This window comes from Thunnus thynnus, chromosome 11, assembly GCF_963924715.1.
Source record: "Thunnus thynnus chromosome 11, fThuThy2.1, whole genome shotgun sequence".
NCBI lineage: Eukaryota > Metazoa > Chordata > Actinopteri > Scombriformes > Scombridae > Thunnus > Thunnus thynnus.
In genome coordinates, this window is record NC_089527.1 from 20,045,803 (window position 1) to 20,062,473 (window position 16,671).

Consider the following 16,671-nt stretch of genomic DNA (forward strand, 5'->3'; position numbering starts at 1 on the left):
CATGTACAACTTCATCAAGTCTCTCCTCTCATAAATGACAAACTGCAGTATGTTGTTTTGCTTTATGTTGTATTTACATACTGTCAGTGGGCAGTAGGTCATATTCAGAAGCCTGTTTTACATATTGCCTCAAACCATTCGCTTGATCCCAGGGTAACTACGCACTTAGGCAATATGGTTTATCATGGTGAGCAAAATTTATCACACAATGATCCCATAGTGAAAAGAAATGACAGAATATTGATGAAACAGTGGTGAGTTTGTGCTTGTGATTCACCCAAGGCTATGACAGGAGAAGTTTGAAAAAGGGAGATGATTAAAGGGAAGCTATGCTCTGTGGAGAACAGAGCAATCATCAGCAGGCCTGCTCTCTCCCTGCTGCCCTTGTTCCCCAGAGAGGCAGGCAGCCTAGAGTGTAATGGGGCCAATGTACCTCATTAATGTATTGACAGATATGAAAAGTAGCAGAGCCTCTATGGCACCAGCATTAGTACAGTGCAGTAAGGGACTTTGAATGGAATGATTCCAACTGAAAGAATAAAATAACACTGTTTAACACACTTATTTAAAAAAATCACTGATCTTTTTGTGAAATAATTGCACTCTTGGCATTATAGCAGCTGTTTGACTTCCTCCTGTCATTTACCCTTAATAAAGGGATGAATTACATTCACAAGTTTAATTGATCATCATCATGATAATAGCATATGAAAAAGGTAAAAATGGAACAATAGTAGCTAATTTATTAAAGTGACTGAAATTATTTTTCAGTTTAATACATAAAAAATGTAAATTCCTTCCCTACTGTATCCCTCTCTCTCTCTTGCCTTTATTTGATAGACCAGAGTTATAGTTTCTAAGCATTTATTTACAACTGCAAAAAGGTCAGTTGTATGGTGTCTATCTATTTCAGAAAGGTGGGTCCCATTTACAGTCCTCAAAGGCCTTACATCCATCTGGATGAAATCCAGATGCAATTTAATACACCTTTGTTTACACTTATAGTATGTGTGTCTTTGTAAGTCTGATCACAAACATAATTTGCATCTGTCTTGGTTTTGAATGAGTATGTAAAAATGACTTTACAGTAAAGACACCTGGGTTGGGATTCAAGAATCTCATTTGTTGGATGAAATATTGAAATAAACATAGTCATATCCCATCGCTGTCAATCAACATTCATTGAAACAGCCATCAGAATCAGAGTAGTCAGTAGTCAGTCTAGAATAAGATGTTTTAAGTTTTAAGATGTTTTTTCGGGCTAACATTTATATATATATATATATATATATATATATACACACACACACACACACACACACACACACATATATATATATGTGTGTGTGTGTATGTATATATATGTATATATGTATGTATATATATAGTTCCAAGGCACTCTGAGTCCATTAATAGAAAGTCATTATTAACTTACATTGTCTCAGCAAAGAATTTTTTTTCTGAGCGTTAAAATGAATTTTAAGGTGCACTTGTCAATGAATGTGTCCCATCAGTGTGCAGGTGGAAACCAAGAGGCAGATGTGATTAAATCTCACAGGGGTTCAAGATCACCTATCAGTATCCATAGTAGAGTGTCAATTCAAAAGAAATAATAGGCCTTAGCCATCATAAACCAAATACAAAGCACATGACGTGAAGCTTGGTAATATACTGAGCTCTATGTGCATAGAGTCATTAAAAGGATTAATATGTTTCCCAATAAGGAAGAATGTTTTCAAGATATAAATGTTGGGAAACTGGTTTTTAAACAAGTCTTCTAACAAACAGCAGCATAATAGTTGACCATATATAGTGGATTACAGTTGACATACTGTTGATGAGAAGCATTTACTATTGCATGTTAAATACTTTGAATGTCTTTTATCCCTGACATGATTCCTGACAGATTTATTCATTGTAGCTTCGACTTTTCACTCCTAATGCATCACTGCAGCTCGGTAGAACATTTTTGAACTATTGATAAATAATAAACAAATAAAATCAACCTTAAAATTTAAATCAAGAGGCCTCCTTGTAGCCGACTGGTTAAAACACATACCACATAACTGCAGCGTCTGCATTCTGTTGCCTTGTGAATGACAACAGTGAACTGTGGATAATAAGTATTCATCAGTTGTTACACCTTTTGGCTCACAGCATGTGTGATGTCTTTATCTCACTACAGGACCAGGGTCATAAAGCTTTGGTGTACCGTATGGCTGTAACCCCAGTTCTCTGATAGTCTGATTGTGATGTGATGCTATGGGTTATGTCTCTGTGCATGTTTGTCAGACACATTATTTAATCATGCCTTACATCTTGACACAAAGATGATGGTTATGTGATGAAGCAGGGCTCTACTTCCTATGTATCTTCATAAATAGGAAAAAGGTTTCTGTCAAAAGGTGAGACTTTTCACATGTGCTTACTAATGCCTACAGACACAACTGTGTCTGCTTTTATTACACTTATGTGTAATACATTTATGAACAGACCCTGATGTGCTCATCTGCTTGTGTGTGCAGTATTGACCTGTACAATATGAAGTATGCAAGAAGAGAGACTCATCTGCATGGTTACAGAACCCACACAAATGGGCCTTCTGAAACCTTTTCTTAGTTATTGGTCGAATGCTCTTTTTAAGGAACGTGTTACTCCATACTCACACAGTTACATACATACATACTGTCTCCTTATCTCTCTCTCCATCTGTTCACCTTCATATCCCATTAATACATGTTATTAACTTGGCATCTTCTCTCTCCCATAGTCTTGTGCTTTCTCGTCTCGTAGGTATTTCTGCCTCTGGAGTTGTAGAATCTGGAACTGTGGATGCGAGCCACTTGCTGACCCCTGCTTGACACCCACTGCTACAATTATTATCAGTTATATTTTTATTATTATCATTGTTGTTGTTATTGTTATTGTTGTTGCTGTGCATCTCTGTCTGTCTCTCTCTCTGTGTAGTGCTCGCTCTCTCACCTCCCCCCTCCCTTTTTCTCTTTCAACCGGTCAAGACAGATGGCCGCCCACACAGAGGCCGGTTCTGCTCGAGGTTTCTTCCCATTAAAGGGTAGTTTTTCTTGCCGCTGTCGCCAAGTGCTTGCTCATGGGGGAATGTTGGGTCTCTGTAAATTAAAGAGAACGGTCTAGACCTGCTCTATGTGAAAAGTGCCCTGAGATAACTTCTATTGTAATTTGATGCTATATAAATAAAACTGACTTGACCTGAGTTTGACATCAGGGAGCTGCCCAGTGCAACGACAGTGTAATCTGTCCATATAACCCCCAACTGGCTCCACTGGAGCAGCTGTGTGTGTGTCTTGCTCAAGTAGATGTCAACATTGGTACTGATTGAGTTAATGGGTATGAGATGCATGTGATCTTTTAGTGTTCTACCGTCCTACTGCTGCTGTAGGGATCAAATCGGTAACTGACTGTAACTGACTTTTAAATAGACCTGCTATGGCACCATTTTTGACCAAGGAGACAATGTGGCTCATTGTCCTCCTCAAAATATACCATATCTCACTGCTTGTTAGCAACAACAGGCTGTCTGTAGCCACTAATAGCCTGCGGTTTTCCACATCTGAATTTGACAGGCAGACATGCGCATTAAACTGTGCATGCTTTCATCATTTCCTGTACATTCCTTTGCCTTGCTGTATGCGCAGAACATTACAGAACATGAATACACTGTATGTCTACCAGCAAGAAAAAGAATAAAATGTATTTTTGTATGATAAAGTTAAGGATAAAAACTTTATGTAGGTCTTCTATGATACGTTAAGAACGTTAAGAATACTGTATACTGTATATTGTATATTGAATACTGAATACTGCAACAGGTACAGTATTAATTGATTTAAATATTAACTTGTACATCCTTCAAAATTCTAGTTATGCTAATTTTAATGACAGAAACACAGACAAAAATAAAGACCAAACTGTAGCATAAATAATGCAAGCACTTCTTCTGAGGGGGGACCAAAAGGTCTGCTACATGTTACTCCTGCATTGTGGCAGAATTAGTATTCAGAGGATATTGTCCAAACTGCTCTGCACAAAGCTCAATTAATCCATTACATTTTAAGATCTGTTTACCTTTAATGGGATTTTATCTTATCATCACCGCTATGCACTGGCTCCAAGAAAAATCAAATTTTCTTTCTCAACAAGTAGTTTCATTCAGCCTAATGTGCATCTTGTTGACAATTTTAAAAAGAGTTCTAATAAATACAATTAAAAGATATTAACACACTGGGAGTGTTTGCTGCATGTTCACAGGTGTTTCAGTCACATTCAGCCATCGTGATTGCGACTTGCTCTTGCAAACACTAAACCCACCACCAAGCTTCAAAGTGTCCCTGTACAGATCTGTGGGTGATGGCTGACGTTGAGTCAAACCATAAGTAAATGATGCTTCTGTTGGCTGTTCTGAGACACTAATGTGAATGCTTGAAAAAGAGGACATACAGTACTATCACTGCTGTGTGGGGACAAACCACGCAGATGCACATATGCCAATGCCTTAAGGTCTCTGCCCATTGTGAAATGTGCAATATCTGCTTGCGATGCCATATCACAGCTTTTCATATTTCCAAGAACATCAGAGTATCACACTTTGAAAAGAAAGTTACTTTCTCCTCTAGCTCACAGTAAACTGAGCTATTTGACTAAGAAAATTGTGCCTTGACATCATGCCGGCTTTGGTAAGCACTTTGTTTTGCTCTCACATCTTCAAAATAGATTGCAAAGACCACTAACTATAGTATACTGGCATGACTAATGTGTACTGCACAGGTGGTTAGTTTGAAAAGGGAAATGATCATTCATGTGTTTATAATGTAAGCAAGGTTATAGCCCTTTCATAATATCTTTCATCCAGTCACAAATGAACCATTTAAACTCCTGTTTGATCTATTGGTTTCTCCATATTTCTCTGCCAATAAATTATTAAAAAAGTGTTTGGATTGCACACAAAGTCAGACCAAATCATTTCCAATCCATTTACAGGTGGTGCTGAGGTGATGATTTAGTTAAATGTGGAATTTGTCAGGTTATCATTTTCTGCAGAAACATAGTCATGCTTGGGTACCCCCCTGACTGAGGAAATTGTTAAATTGACTGTCAAATGTTAACAGTATGCTGAAGGATCGTGCCACATGTGCACTTTTAGACTATTTATTTTTGTGTGGTCTAAAGAAAAAGTATGAGTTTTGTTAGAATCTGTGGAATCTACATAATTGCACGGCTTGGGCAAAAGTCAGTAGATACAACAACACAGAGAAAGGAACTGTGGATAGGCCCACTTTACTTCCATTAAGCTGTATCCAAAACAAGAATGTCTCAGTGGCTTGACATGTTCCTGGACTGCAGAAACATAATGCCAGGGTCAAGATTTTGGGAAAGAAGTGGTTGTGCTTTTTCCTGACAACTGACTTCACAAACCACATACGGATGTTTTACTCAGTGTTTCCTACTGAACATGGCTCAAGAATAAGAGAGAAAAAAAAGAATGTGTTTATGAATATTCAGTTTTACTTAATGTTAAGATATTGTAAGTGTACTGACTATAGGAATGAATAATTAAAAAGTAGCCAGAGAATAAAAGTAATATTGCAGTTTCTATCACACACCATATGTAGATATGATTTAGTATGCTGCTTGATAGACTGTTCTGGGCAATCCAGTCAAATCATCAGCATTTTGCTGAAAAATGTCCTTTCTGCACCTTTCATTCATTTATTTATTTATTAATTCAGTCACACTCTTCATGCACTCATTCCTTCTAATCAGTGGTCATGGAAGGCTAGTTGAGCCCATGCTGGTTGAAAAAAAAAAAAAAGAAAAAACTCTGAAGAGATTGCTGCTCCATGAGAAGGCAAAACACAGTCACACCTAATACAGTACACCTTTGGTAACAGCTGCATGGCGTGGTGGTAGGAAACTGGAGCACTTAGAGGGAAAAATAGGCGAACACGGCAAAAACCAAAACTCAAGTGCAAAATTTTGTGAGGCAGCAATTGTAAATTGATCCACCATGCTGCTACCTTTTCTTGGTAAGAGGGCTAAACCAAGAGTCTAGTGGCTGCCTCTTTCTGACTTGACTGTCTCCCTGCTGCTAAAATGCACATGGGCAAGACAGCATGCAGCAGACCTGAGGATATAACAAGAAATCATCCGTTGTCACAGCGAGAGGGCTGATTTGGAAATGGGCAGTGCATGGCCGTGTTATACAGCACAGTACATTAAACTTGTGAAGTATTTACTGTATGACTGACTCAGAAATTCTGAGGTGTATCTACAGTATCTTTGGCTTTCTGGTAGAGGTGTTGTGTACATAAATTAATAAATCTTTGACACAGAATCTTCAAATTGAACTGATTATCCTGAATCTTCATCATCACGTAAACAATCATGATGACACACTGCTATACGATGCTTGTATTTAGGCCTAGTTTTGTACTGAACTGATCTTAACAGTTTGAAGTTGGAACTGAACAGGTGAAGTGATCACTTAGTGAGGAAAAAAGTGAACAAACTACAGTATATTGTCATACTGAAACTGAACTGAACAAAACAATTCAAATCAGCAAAGTCATTAATATTTCACACCTCACACCAGCAGTGGTTTCCAACCTTTTGGCTTAAATCCCTAAATATGAAACCACTTGTGACCTCATGCCACAAGTTACTTCTGTCTCTTAACTACACTACAGGGTTCTACATTAATAATCACAAGCCATTTACGTATCACATTCAGAATCTGGAGTGGGTGGGGTAGGCGGTGGGCACCAAGGGTTGCTAATTTGATTCCAATAGGGAACAGGGCCAAAAAAAATAATGAATAGTTCAACCAAAGAGTGCTTTTTCTGTTTTAGGTGGTTTTATTTGAAGAAGTTAAACTATGCAGAATTTCACAAGAAAAAAAGGTCTGACAAAACATAGAAAAAATAAACCAAATGTTTGTTTGTCTTAAAGGGTAGGTTCACAATTTTTCAAGTATGTCTGCCCAAATGAACATTGAAATAGGTTTTTCTTGCCATAATCATTCCTCCCTTTCATACTGGCCATTAGAAGATCCCTTCATAATTAACTTACAATGTAAGTGATGGGGCACAAAATCCATAGTCTTGCTTCTGTACAAAAATATGTTAAAAAGTTTATCTGAAGCTATTATGAAGCTTGATTTGCTTGATTTGCTTTGACTCAAATGAGTCAAATCAAGTAGATATCTTTCAAGGTTACAGCCTTTTTAGTGCCAAGGTCCCTCTTTGTGTCACTATAATTTCACTGCAGCTCAACAGGGAAACACTGTCTGAGGAAACATATAAACTCATGTAAGCTTCAGATAAACTTTTAAATGCATTTTTGCACAAAATGACTTTGTGGTCACACTGTGGATTTTGGCCATCACTTACATTAAAAGAGCATTTGAAGGGGATCTTTTAATGGCCAGTATGAACAGGAGGAATGATTACAGCAAGGAAAACCTTTTTCAGTGTTCATAAAGGTATCTGACTGTTGTTTTAATACAGACTTTAAAATTTGTGAACCTATCCTTTAATCCTCATGTGGCCTCAGGGTGGAAACCACTGCAAGTGTGTTTTCAAAAGTGTCCAGCAGTTTGAATGAAGAGTGTTTCCTCTAATATTTTGTATATTTTGTGTTTTTCTATTACAAGCAGAACTTCAAGTCTGAAATTGCTGTGGCAAGTTTGGACTAAATTTAGGGTGTAGGCCTGATGATTGTGGACTTTGGTTTTCAGAAGTGTTTACTTTATCCAACGATACAAAAAATGTTTGACTTGGTGAGACGGAAAAGGAGAGAGGCAGGGATAAATTATATCTGTGCAGATGAAAGAGGAGCTATAATTTGTTTACAATTACAGCTTTTACATTTGATGTATAGTCACAATAATCAAGCTTCTGCACAGAAAAACAAAAATATCATTGCTGATTTTGAATATTAAGAAACAGGTTAACATTGAATTTAAGAAAATACAAGTATTTTAGTGAAAATCAGATATTATAACTAACATCTGTAATACATAAAGGGACTAATCAATTATCTGCACCTGAATTGTATTTCCTCAAATTTTGTCTCTTCTATTACTGGAAGCGTTGGCAAGTCTAAAGAAAATTGTTTCTGGAAAATAGTGTAAAAAGTGATCATGCGCGTTATCTATATACATATAAATTAATTGATCTAGCTGTTCTGAGTGGATGACAGTTTTAGTCGATGTTAAGGAGCTTTCTGAGTTAATTGAAGATGTTGGAGCTGCTGACTTCGGTTTAAATTTATTGAGGGAGAAGCATGTTCATGAATAACCTTGGAGTCACTGGTAATGTCTATTTCAAAAAAATCTAATGCATCTAATTGACTTTCAGGAAATATTTTCTGCAAACTACATGAAAAAGGTTCCAATATCATTTATGGATATAAAGTCATGGGTCAAATGGTTCATTCTATGACAAAAAATGTTCCCTACAGGCTCTTTCTACAGTCTAGTCTTGTTTGTGTCTTCCTCTCATTGTTAATAGTGCAATACTGATAAAATGTTAACTGTGTATTACACAAGGGGGACAAAAAGCACCAATAAAACTCCACTAAATTGAACTGCACCAAACTTGTTACAAATGTCAAATTAAAAGCTCCACCTCTTATCTAAAAAGCGCCTCTGAGCCCAGCCGTCTGTTGTGCCTTTATCCCCTCTTTGGACTTTCAAATCTCCATTTCTCTCAGAGCTTTGAGGGTGTGTGCTCTGACAGAATGTCAGGCAATTAAACAGTCATGGCTCATTGAGCTGGAGGTGGAGCCGCTCCTCCAGAAATGAATGAATGCCCTCCCTGCCATCCCTTCCACATTCTTTGACTCGCAAACTTAGCGGTAAATCCAGACAAGAAGTTCTTATCAAAGGACACTTTAAACTACTGTCAACTTTCACAAGCCTGAGCAGTGTCACTGTCACGGGTAATTATTCTGTGCCAGAATGTAAACGAGGACAGTGTGTGGGACAACAAAGATGTGCTCTCACAGGGAGCCCAGTCATGTCCCTGCTGCAGGATAAACAGTTAAATGCTGCCACACTAATGATTGCACAAAGCAGCTGCTAGATGAGACTAACACTATAACACCTGTTTGCAATGTAGCGTATAGAGGCATGAAGAAATAAATAACAGACAGCAATTTCAATTAAGACATCCATAATGACATTAGGCATTTAGGTAAAAACAAAAATTACTATGCTTTCTGTATTTTAGTGATATTTCTCATGTATGTCAGGCTTCCAAAGACCTGCAATTGGCACTGCATCTGAACATTTTGTGATTGCTGGAAAAACTTCCCAACCCCAACAAAATATTGTATAGATTCATACAAAACACCATAAGACACACTGGGTCCCTTTTAAAAATATTGAGGGAAGGGAGGGGCGGTAGGAAAAATGCATAAATAATAAGGGGTAGTTCATTGCCTTTTTTCTTTAGGAAATCAGTCACTACATCGAGCCGGTTTCCAGTCACTTCTCCTTGGGGAATTTACAGTTGATTACATGCCAAAAAATAATAGCATATTCTCATGCAACCACATAAATGAAATAATTGCTAAATCACACATATAATGAGTGGCTATTGATGAGTCCAAACCACAAAACCAAACACCACACCACCAAATCCTGCTGGACGCCTCATTTGGCTAAAAATTATGACCAAACTCATGTGGCCAAACATGATTTTGGCATCCAGTAGTCGCACTTGTACAAAGACCAGTTATGATGCACACCATATTGTGAGCAGTGGACCTTAACTGATTCTATTTAGTTGAGTAGCCTGTTGTACATGTATGTTTCCTGATTCATTTTTACTACACATCTATAATGAATCCAAATGCTGTTTTTTGAGGAGTGTCTACAGTTTACTTTTGAAATATAAAAACCAATTTATTATTTATAAAATGATCATTGAGAAGATACTTCCTCTGTTCAGTCTTTTGGGGGTTTTATGCGGCTACCATAGTAAAAAAAAACATTTGTTAAGATTATCTCATGTGAATAGTTACCTCAGCAGTCAGTATTAATGCGCCTGTGTGCTGCAGTACAGAGAAGAGCATATTTTCTGCCTGCTAGTATGGTGACTATTAGAGCCTGTGATGTCCACTACAGGACCTCAGTAGAAATACAGCACCATTTTGGACACACCTTCACATTCACTTGAATTAGAAAGTGTGCCCAAACCTTTGACTGGTATTGTACGTCAAACTTTTCACATGTGAGTGATATATAAATGTAGGCTATGACTACACCATTAATTTTTAGGACAGTTTGGTGCATGTTCTTGCCTTACATTAGCTTCCTTGCTGTTATCAACACTCAGTGTTTTGCAGTTTAAAATCTGGCAGCTGGAGTTAAGCAGGAGTGAGTTCACAGCAGATGTGTGTGGTATCTAAAACATATGGCCTCAAGCGACATAATTCAACAGCTGAAAACCACACTGCCACCATTTAAGTAGCTCCATATTTTCATTACATTACATTACTGTCATCACACTGATGACAGTTGTATTTCACTGTCTGAACATAACTTTTGCCACCTTTAGTAGGGAGTAGCAAATAATTAGTCTGTTACATGATGTATAAGGGAGACAGCTCACAAAAGTTAAAAAAAATGCCAGTTGCTTCACCTTTATCTTTCTGCTTTGAATGATAAACATAAAAAAAATGATGCCATTTTTGCCTTTGTCCTACTGTATAACTGCATAGGGAGACAGAAGGGTGTGATGGCATGCAACAGTGGCAGTTGGCTGTGTCTTAACCACTCAACCAGAAGGACCCCCCTGAGTTAATTACTAATCGAAACTAAAACTTCATAAAATAGTCCTAACTCAGTGAGTTTAACCTTTGCATGTTTACAGATGCTGCACGGCTTTAGTTTGGCAATGTCTGCAGTATTTAACACTTTATTTCAGAGCTCATTATCAGGAACCTAATGCGGAGGGACTACAAACCGACTACCAAGAAAACACAGCTGTTGTTTGTTGTTTACAATGTTTATATCCTTATTGTAATTTATTATATATTAACTGTTGGGTTGGAGGTTTACTTACTGAATTTATAGTTTGGGTACTCGTAAAGCCAGTATCCAGCTATATTTCCACACTGACTTTAGCATTCGGCTGCAGTGATTGCCATATGCTGTGTCACTTTACACAGTAGCTAATAGCTTAATAGATACATATGGTAAAATGTGGGTGGGTAGGCAGTCTCATTCATTCATTCATACTTAAATGTCTCACAGGGAAAATATAGAGACGTATAAATATTAAATTGACTATAATCAATATTGTTATATTTACAATGGATCACATTACTACTTATATGTAAGAGGGGCCACTTGTAGTGATAAACCTACAGAGAATTGTCACTTGACTCTGCAGTTCCCCTCAGCAATAGGGACCGCTTCAGCATCTTTCAGCTCATAGTTCATTCTCACCGCTCTCATCAGCATTTAAATGCTGACTGAAATTCTCAGCTGAAATCTGTACCTGCAATAATGGGTGTGAAGCAGACTGAGCCGAAATCCAAAACGCAACCCCCATCACAGCACATTATATTACATAACAGTACATTACATCACAATTAGCAGCTTCCTGTAGCCACTATGATCAGCGTGGATTCCTTGGGCACATCGATGCTGATAATGGTATTTCCTGGTCAGGTACGCTGGTCTTGTTACCGTATGTCAAAAATAAGCTCCTTGTCACTGAGCTCCATCTTGTGAGATTCTCCTTGCAGGCTAATTGCCCAGTTATTCATGAGCAGTCTGGAGCCCCCACGTCACTGTGCCATTAGAGCAGATGCTGGTTGCAACACTCCCACACCTCCCTCTCCCCTCTCCCAGCTCTGATGCAGCAGGTCACCTGCTGATTTGGCTTCCTAAAGGAGTTGATTCTATAAGCTAAGGCAATGAGGGTTTTAGACTGGGATGTTTCTAGAATAGATATGGTAGATTTCCAGAGAGGAATCCTCACGAGCTGAGGACACCATGGCATGTGTTCAACAATTCTTGATGTGTTAGCAACTCGACTGTAAAATACTGACAGCTGATGCTTTGATGTCATAATACACCACTGCAGGAGTTATCAAGGTCTAAAGAGTTCTAGCATTACACCCTCTAGTAAATTAAAAACAAATATGGCAAATTCAATGACACTATGGTGATATTAAATCTTATGAGAGATGAAAATAAGACTATGACTGACACTTAGCACAGCAGGTGCTGCATACCACTGGGATTTACATGTCACAGTGCTTGTTTACAGTAAATCTCTAATGCTAAGAATAAAATCCCATGCATCCCCAACCACACAATATTGAACCATCATTACTACTTCCAATCATGGTGCATGAAATGGCAAAATGAGACAATAGTTGCAGCAAAATTAACTGAAAAGAGTATAAAATTTTGAACCTTACACTGTGTTGCATCGCATTCCAAATAATCCTCTGGTTCGCAGCATAAAGGCAGGGAAACAGAAAGTCTTAATTAATTCAGTGTAGGTGGAGGATGGAGAATTGTTGATGGACATACAAAGCTAAAAAGGCAAATGCTGTATATAACACATCAAAAATGCGTGGAGAATGAATTAGATTGTGCAAAAACATAATTAGTATTGAATAAAACAAATAACTCATTATTGTTTTGGGATCCCAAAAGCCAGATGGTAAAAAAAAAACCCAAAATTGGCTGCTTTTCAAATCATTAATTCATTAACTAAATAACTTAGCATTAACAAAGCACTGAGACATTCGATTTAGCATTTTTTAAACACTGTGGGTGAGACTGACAACTCATTGTTTCACTAAACTGATTTAATGAATTTGGTACTTTTGAAGGGTCACTTTAAAAAAATAATGGTAAAAATTTTATTTCTAATTTAAAAAAATACTGTAAACACCAACATGACCAACACACAATTTGAAAAGATTCACTTTGAAAAGGGCTGGAGGGGAGAAAGGAAGGGCACTGTGGCTGCAAAGGTAATCCATGATGAGAACTGTCTCTCAGCTGAATTGGACTGTCAGCTCCGTGTTAACCTTTAGCCCAATGCAGCATTTTAGGTTTCAAGGTTGTTTGAGATGGAAATCCATGTATCAAGATCCAATCCAACAAACACAAGGCTAATCTGATGGAAAATATAGGTTTGCTTTACGGCAAACAATTGATATGGTCAGCCTCGCAAAATCTATCCATCTCTCCTTTCATCCCTTTCTTTTCTGTTTGCCCAGTACACAGAGATGAGAAGGGCCAATGAACGCAGTGCACCACACCATCCCCTGCTCTCTTGGGGTGATGCTGTTGATTCGTTAACAAACACAAATCGATAGAGGGGCCTGAATGGAGGACAAGTACAAAGAATTAATTTCCGGCTCCAGGGGCTTACGATGGCAAATCACCAGCTTTAATCAACGGTATCAAGTGAGAAAGACAAATGATGTTTACACTGAAGCGGTGTCCCGCCTGAAAACAGCAGCATTGGCTCTGTCTCCTTACCAGTCTGTCTAGGCTTGTGCCAGCTGCAGTGGTAGGCCGCTCCTCTGGGCTGTATGGCCTGAAGCGGGCGTTGAACACATCCGAAACACCGCGGGTAGACCTAGTCATTCCTGAGGGTTTTGGCTGGCCACAGCCTTGAAAAACCTGCAATTACAAAAACATGGGCACCCAATTGTCAGGGGCTTAAATTACTTGGGATGCTGAAAATAAGGGGAAAACATGATGTTTTGTTAAGGTCTCGTAAAGCATTCACCCCACATTACCGGTATGACAGTGCGCTACGTCAAGTTGAGGTAACCACGCTGATAGGTGATTCAACTCGGCTGTGACCAATGCTATTTAAGATGACAGACTTAAGTTTTTAGGGATTTTGGGAAAACACCACATATACTTAAACCATAAACAAAACTGCATCTGTTGCATGGGAACGCCAACAGAGCATTTAGCTTTAAATGAGAACTGGCATCCAACACTGTGTAGGCTGAAAAATTCTTCACAACCGCCTACATTTTTTTTCTTCTTTCTGACTACAATTTTGTGGCTGAAGAAAAATGCAGTAAAACACAGGAAACACATTAACTACTGTTAGTTGAACTAAGATTATCTGACCAAATTGAAACATATAATTCAAATACAAGACCTAAACTTGGACATAATTAGAACGTGTTGTACTGCACACCTTACTGCACACCAGTATGACTTATACCAAGTTCCCTTATTCAGTTTGTGAAAAGTTGGACTTCAACGACCTGTCTGACACGTTACTCTTGTTCTCTAGAGAATAAACCTAATTGACATACCCTGTAGGAGACCTGGGCACTGTTATCTTGCATATTCATGATGGCCTCTGAAATCTTGACATCAATAGGCTCCATGACAGATTCAATGTTGAAAGGTCCCTCCAGCCTCTGTGCCACCAGCAGCATGGCATCTGTCATAACAGTGGTAGAAAAAGGTGGGGTGTTGGAGAGGGGGGGTGGGGTGGGGTGGGGAGGGGAGCAGAGGTGCAAATAGAGACACACAATCAGTTAAAGGGAAGCTGAAAAAACTGATAAGTGGTCAAGCACTCACACACAAAGGTAACCTATAATGCTGCAATTTTCAAGTCAGATGTTTTAAACACTCTGTGCAGTGATTTTAATTAACTCAGTAAATTACTGCATTTGAATTTAACTGACCATCTCTATGTTCTCTCAGTAGTTTTACCAAAAAGCATTATGTGGTCCTGTTCACATGCTTAGTCATGCATCATGTTTGATATGGCAGGAGTCCATTATTAGTAGAACTACAGAGAGCCTAGTGCACTGCAACTTCAAAAAAAAAATAGGCAGATGGAGAAAATATATTTGCACGATGATCAATGAAAAAGCAGAAAACACAATCTCAGGAAACAAGCAAAAACAATTCTGCACATGTCCCTGCATACATTTCCATTATGTTCAGTGCATCTGCAGTGTTTCTGTGCATATTTTCTGTCTGTGTTTTATTTCATGTGCGTCTGTATTTGCTTGTGTTTCTGTAAATGTTGTCAAACTAGTGAATATGATTTCTTCATTTGTTACACTATGTCAGGCTGTGTCAGCCACTGTCAGCTTGCATAGAAAGCAAAATAAAAAAGGATTGATTTTACTGATGAACAAAGGAATAACATGTTCATTTCCACATTGCAGATTTCCATTTATTAGACCTAAATCTACCTAATTTGCACTGAAACAATTAGTCAATGAATGTATTAGAAACTGGTTCTAGGGATGGTTTGTTGCCTTTCTCTGTTTTATTTCACTGTAAACTGATTCAACTGACAAAAAGAAAAAAGAAAAAAAAAGAAAAGTGCAGATTAAAATGACACTGTTCACTATTAATCACATCAAGTAAAGATCAAAGTGCAAAATATTGTGTCTTCTGATTACTACACAGTGTTGTCAATTATCTCCGTCTCCTCATCACAGTACACCAACAGGCAGTTATGAAGCATGAATGCTTCTTGGGGCAAATTCAATTTTTATGTAGATCAACTCAATCAAGTCAACAAAATTTAGTTATGCTGCATGCAACAAATAGCACTGATGAGTCATGATTTAATAGAACTTTTGAAAGCCAAGCGCTTATTTACATCCGCTGCTGGCAATGACTACTATAAGGTCAATGGCTCATTAATATCACAGCGTGGACACAAGCCAGAAGGCCTTGTTGAACATGAGAGACTCTCCATTGCCATCTCCGCAGAGCTCATTTGTTTTCATCACTTTCAGTTAACACCTCTGATTGCTTTCAAAAAATGGTGCATTCAAAATATGTAATATTTACAACAGTGGCGGCACAGATTTCAGATGCTATAAAACTTGTTAGGCAACTCTTGTTGCCCTTTAAAGACTAAGTGACTTAATTGATATTGCCACGAAACAGTGCGAAAGTGCTCTCAACTCCTGAGGGCTTTTATATTAATGTGCCACAGTCTCTTCAGTGACAGTTCTGAATTTGAATGGCGTGCCACAGGGGGTTGGACATCACCAAACCACTAACTCATAACTGAGCGAACACCAGACCTGAAGACAGTACTTAGGCCGTCCGTCAGGAGACGTTCCTCAATCCACAGACCTCCCAGGACCTCACCAGTAGGCTGTCATAATGGCTCTAGAATTAGGTCATCCTGTCATTTGGAGACTACAGAGACCACAAATTCTTACATGCTCATGACTGCCTTAACAGTTTATTCAATCTGCACTAAAATGCAGCATGTTGTTTGAAGAACATATCATATATTTTTCTTTTGGCTTGCTGCTCCACCCATCACAGGAGAATGGTATAATTAATCTCAAGCCATGAAGGACCAGATAATACTCCAGAGAACAGACCAAAAAAAAACTGTGGCTGAAACTCTAAGACAATATATCTGAAAACAATGGATATTTATTGGAAAATGTAATATTTTGTGTATGCCAAAGAAAAATACTGTACATTTAAAAATAATCCAAATTACACTACAGATCTTTGATAGCAGACCTGTCCAGCTCTTCATTCTTGTGGGACCTGAGATCACTAATGGCAGAGGAAAAGAGCTGAGAAACATTAGCTCAGCTCGGGCTCCATTTCCTTTCCAATTATGTTGAAGCCTGAGC

General features: G+C 38.2%; 1 protein-coding gene across 1 annotated transcript in view; it reads right to left on the bottom strand.

Moving 5' to 3' along the window:
* LOC137192744 (glypican-6-like) overlaps positions 1-16,671 on the bottom strand; it is a 92,453-nt gene that overhangs the window by 13,059 nt on the left and 62,723 nt on the right. Inside the window, exons 5-6 of the mRNA XM_067603665.1 lie at positions 14,353-14,483; positions 13,553-13,696 (exon numbers count right to left, since the gene is read on the bottom strand). Of these exons, the coding sequence (XP_067459766.1) occupies positions 13,553-13,696; positions 14,353-14,483 (275 nt within the window). The remainder of the gene's footprint in view (positions 1-13,552; positions 13,697-14,352; positions 14,484-16,671) is intronic.